The sequence below is a fragment of the Charadrius vociferus genome, unplaced genomic scaffold (assembly GCF_000708025.1).
Source record: "Charadrius vociferus isolate BGI_N301 unplaced genomic scaffold, ASM70802v2 scaffold758, whole genome shotgun sequence".
Classification (NCBI taxonomy): domain Eukaryota; kingdom Metazoa; phylum Chordata; class Aves; order Charadriiformes; family Charadriidae; genus Charadrius; species Charadrius vociferus.
In genome coordinates, this window is record NW_009649934.1 from 1,810,910 (window position 1) to 1,814,850 (window position 3,941).

At 65.4% G+C, this 3,941-nt stretch overlaps 1 protein-coding gene across 1 annotated transcript in view; it reads right to left on the reverse strand.

Moving 5' to 3' along the window:
- Positions 1-3,941, reverse strand: part of CACNA2D2 (calcium channel, voltage-dependent, alpha 2/delta subunit 2) — a 207,649-nt gene that overhangs the window by 6,150 nt on the left and 197,558 nt on the right. The window contains exons 21-33 of the mRNA XM_009891300.1: positions 3,446-3,650; positions 3,138-3,228; positions 2,936-2,998; positions 2,711-2,814; positions 2,528-2,626; positions 2,337-2,431; positions 2,007-2,054; positions 1,538-1,609; positions 1,217-1,369; positions 1,046-1,098; positions 900-955; positions 672-795; positions 12-121 (exon numbers count right to left, since the gene is read on the reverse strand). Coding sequence (XP_009889602.1) covers positions 12-121; positions 672-795; positions 900-955; positions 1,046-1,098; positions 1,217-1,369; positions 1,538-1,609; positions 2,007-2,054; positions 2,337-2,431; positions 2,528-2,626; positions 2,711-2,814; positions 2,936-2,998; positions 3,138-3,228; positions 3,446-3,650 — 1,273 coding nt within the window. The remainder of the gene's footprint in view (positions 1-11; positions 122-671; positions 796-899; positions 956-1,045; positions 1,099-1,216; positions 1,370-1,537; positions 1,610-2,006; positions 2,055-2,336; positions 2,432-2,527; positions 2,627-2,710; positions 2,815-2,935; positions 2,999-3,137; positions 3,229-3,445; positions 3,651-3,941) is intronic.

Below are 3,941 nucleotides of genomic sequence, written 5' to 3' on the forward strand. Positions count from 1 at the left end.
CCAAAGGATACCTCTTCCCCCTGCCTGCAGCAGCTTGACAGACTCGCACTGGCTGCAGAGGGGCTTGTCAGCCACCACGAAGAGCAGGTTGGTGTTGGCCAGCCTCTGCGCATGGAAGAGCCTGGGGGTGCGACGGCAGTGAGGACACCAGTTACCCTGTGCCCCAATCCCCCCCTTGCCCCTGGTGCCAGCCCTGTTGAGCCAGCAGGGTGTCCAGGTCCCAAACCTCATCCCCGTCCTTGTCTCTGTCCCCAGCCTCATCCCCTTCCTCATCCCCATTCCAGTCCCCAACCTCATCCCCATCCCCATCCCGGTCCCCATCCCCATCCCCATCCCCATCCCCGTCCCCGTCCCCATCCCAGTCCTCAACCTCATCCCCAGCTCCATCTGCACCCCCATCTCCACCCCACTCCCTGTGCTGAGGGGCTGCCCAAGGAACTGGCACTGATGGGCTTTCACAGGGCTTGGTCCCACCTGGAGGAGCCCTGGGGACATCATCATCACCCCACTGCCCATGGGGATGCTACTGCTGCTCTCTGTCCCCCCCGTCTGGGTACCACAGCCCCCCCGAGCATTGCATGGCATCTCCCTTCACCCCCACAGAGGTGGCTGCATGGGGGTCCTGGCAAAACCAGCCCACCCGGGTGGTGGGACGGTAGGGACAGACCTACCTGGAGCAGTTGCCGCAGTCGATGATGGCGTTGTAGGTGGCATTGACGGTGCTGAAGTAGTACTGCGTCTGCTTCATGATGCAGCTCGTCTCCCTGGCCTCCATGCTGTCCCCCGCCACCTCCTCTGTGCCAGCACAGCGCCGTGGGCCAGGGGCCACAGACTCCCCCGCCATGCACCCCCACCACGTCCCCTGCCCGCCCCCAGCCCAGGGCTCCCCGGGGACTCACCCGTCTGGAACCAGCTGCTGTAGGTGAGGCCGTACAGGAACTGTTGGAAGAGGGACCTGGGGAAGGACAGCGTGGCCACGTCAGCTGTCCCAGTCCCTGGGACACGCCAGAAACAGCCCCCAGGGAGGGGATGTGGTGGGACTCACCAAGCTGCGGCTGAGGTCCACCAGGCAAGGTTCAGTAGATCGGCCACGGTGGGCTGCGGGCAAAGAGGAGGGCGGTGAGCTAGTGGATCCCTGTGCAGGGTGCTGGGGACACCTCCATGGGTGCCCGAGCTCCCGGACCACCTGGAAGCCACCATCCCCATGGGTGCTCACCACGAAGACGCCGCGGGGTGCGGCACCCGTGTTGCTCTGGGCCTCGGGAGCGCAGACGGACTGGAAGTCGTAGGACTCCTTGCGGGCGTAGAAGGAGTTGTTGTATAGGGCAGACATCAGGTTGGCATCCACCTCGCTGAAGAACTTGCCCACCTGGAATGGGGACACCGAGTCTGCACCAAAACGACACCTCACAGTGGGTCTCCCCTGGTCGGGGACTTGAGTGGGGCTGTGTCATGCCACCCGTGACATGAGCTCAGAGGTCTTAGCTTCGTGCTGGCATCCCATGCCCAGGAGAGCTGCCACGCGGGCACTGCTCACCTGGTACCAGTGGTCCTCCTGGTTGGAAAGCACCAGGAAGCCCCCATCATCGATGAGCACGCAGATGAGGTCCTGGGGAAGGAGGGTAGTGTCACCCAACCCCTGGTCGTGCCCAGGGCAAGTCAGGACAGGCAGGGCAGGGGGGTGATGGGCAGAGAGGCAGAGGGGCCAGCCGGGTGTCCCCAAGCCTGGGGGCTGCTCAGCAACATCTTGGTGGTGGGAGCACCTGTGCTGGGTGCAGGGAGCGGGAACCACCACCCACCCTAGGGGGGTTTAACAGTCCCCTGTCCATGGTCCAAGGGTGAACCCCCGGGGCTTCGTCCCTGCGAGGGGGGTGGGGGCTGGATGAGCTCTGGGAGCAGCAGGGGGACAGGGGACAGCAAGAGCAGGGCGGGAAGGGGACGGAGAGCCCTCCTAGCCATCCCCTGCCTGCCGTGCCCCGCTGCCCCCACCCCTGCCCACCACCCACCTTGTTGTTGGCCTCGCAGTCCATCTCGCAGCTGGTCGAGGGGTCGCACTGTCAACCGAAAGCAGGGCAGAGGGACAGGTTAGCAGGACCATCCTCCCCCCCCAGGAGCTGTCCTCCCGGCCAGGAGGGGACACGCGGAGTGGCGTCCCCAGAGATGCCCTAAGCAGGATGACGGGCAGGGCCGTGCTGGAGGTACAAGCCCAGCGGGGGCCATGGGCACTGTGTCCCAGCAGTGCTCCCCAGCCACGTCCCCAGCAAGCAGAGCTTCCTCCCTGTCCCCATCCCCATCCCCACGCCGTGCCAGCGCTGCAGGAGCCCCAGGGCACATACCCGGCGGGCGCCCAGCTGGTCGCGGTCCGTCCGGTTGCTCGCCAGCACTTTGAACTTCTCAGCCCAGGCCTCCAGGTCCAGCTTCACCCCCACCACTGGGACAGCAGAGGGACGGGGTGAGCCCCGATGCAGAGCAGAGGGACAACAGGGACCCCCCAGCCTGGCAGTGGAGCACCCAGCCCCCTGCCTACCTGCTGGCTTCAGCGTCTTGCCCCCGATGCTGAGCTCCACGGCTGTGCTCACCAGGATCCCGATGGTGTTGTTCTCCAGGTCCAGTCCCCGGTAGCCGGCTGTGAAGGGCAGGGGTGGCATAAGGGACAAGTGGGGCCAGCGGCAGCCTGTGCCACCCTCTGCTGCCCCCAGTCAATACCCACCATCCCGGTAGGGCGGCTTGAAGATGTAGCCCTTGTTGTCCAGGCTCCTCCGGTAGAAGCTGGCGTTGAAGGGCTCTGGTTCCTCCTCCCAGTCGTCTGCAGCTCTGGGGGGTAGCAGCCAGGGCCACGGCTGTCACTCAGCTCCAGTCCCACCAGAGATGGCCCCGTGGGACCAGACGTGTCACCACGTGGGACCTGGCATGCACGCACCCCCCAAACACTCACTTGTTAGGGAAGACACGGGTGATGCCCCCATCAGTGGCTGCGAAGACAGCCAGGAGGCTGTACCTGCAAGGAGAGGGGCAGGCACGCCAGCCATCAGCGGGGTTTGGCTTTGTCCCTGTCCCCATAGCCCGTCTCAGCCCTCTGATCCCCACTCTGTCCCTGGCCAGCGCTGCCTGTCCCCAGCCACCTCACCCCCACCTACGTGTTGAGGTCCTGGTCCTTCCAGACCCGCTCCACCAGCTGCTGCGTGATGCCCGTGTCCAGGATCAGGTTGTGCAGGAGGAAGTTGTCGCCTTGGGAGGAAGATGGAGAGGAGGAGAAGGAGAAGGTGAGGGCTGGCCCCATGGGGGCCACCCATGCCCCCCCCCCCACCATCCCGGCACCGGGTCTGCCGTGGCTCCCAGGACCCCAACCCCAGCACGGTTCACCCCTGCCCCATCTCCGCTCACACCCCCGTCCCCTGCAAACCCCCCTGCCAGCCACCCCCTCAAGCCATCCCCAGCTACTCACACTGCTTGGAGTCTGGGGTCACCTTTTCCATGAGGGCAATAAAGTTTTCCAGGAACTCGGTGTTGTTATCCGACAAGTCGAGGTCTTTGCAATACTCTCTGGGGTTTGGGGGACAAGGTTTGTCGTTCGCGGGGATGGAAAAGGCAAGGTCAGTTCTCCCCCGGGGACGGCGGGGCAGGCGCCAGCCGTGCTGCCAGCACCTTGGCTTGCCGAGGGACACGACGGTGGTGATGTGCCACCGCTCCCGTAAGTGTCACCCCGCCAGGGCAGCCGGCTGTGGGCATCTCTGCAGACTGCCCGGCACCCAGCCCTCTGCTGCCTGCAGTGCCGCCGGCTCAGCCGTCACACTGGCCACCGGGTCTGTCACTGCCACGGGCACCGAGGTGCCATCACCTCTCCCAGGGCCAGGTTTGATGGATCCCAGTTTGCCCAGAGCGGCACAATCCTGAGCCTGGCTCTCCCCATACTGGTGGGGCTACTGGTGGGACTGGGTGCC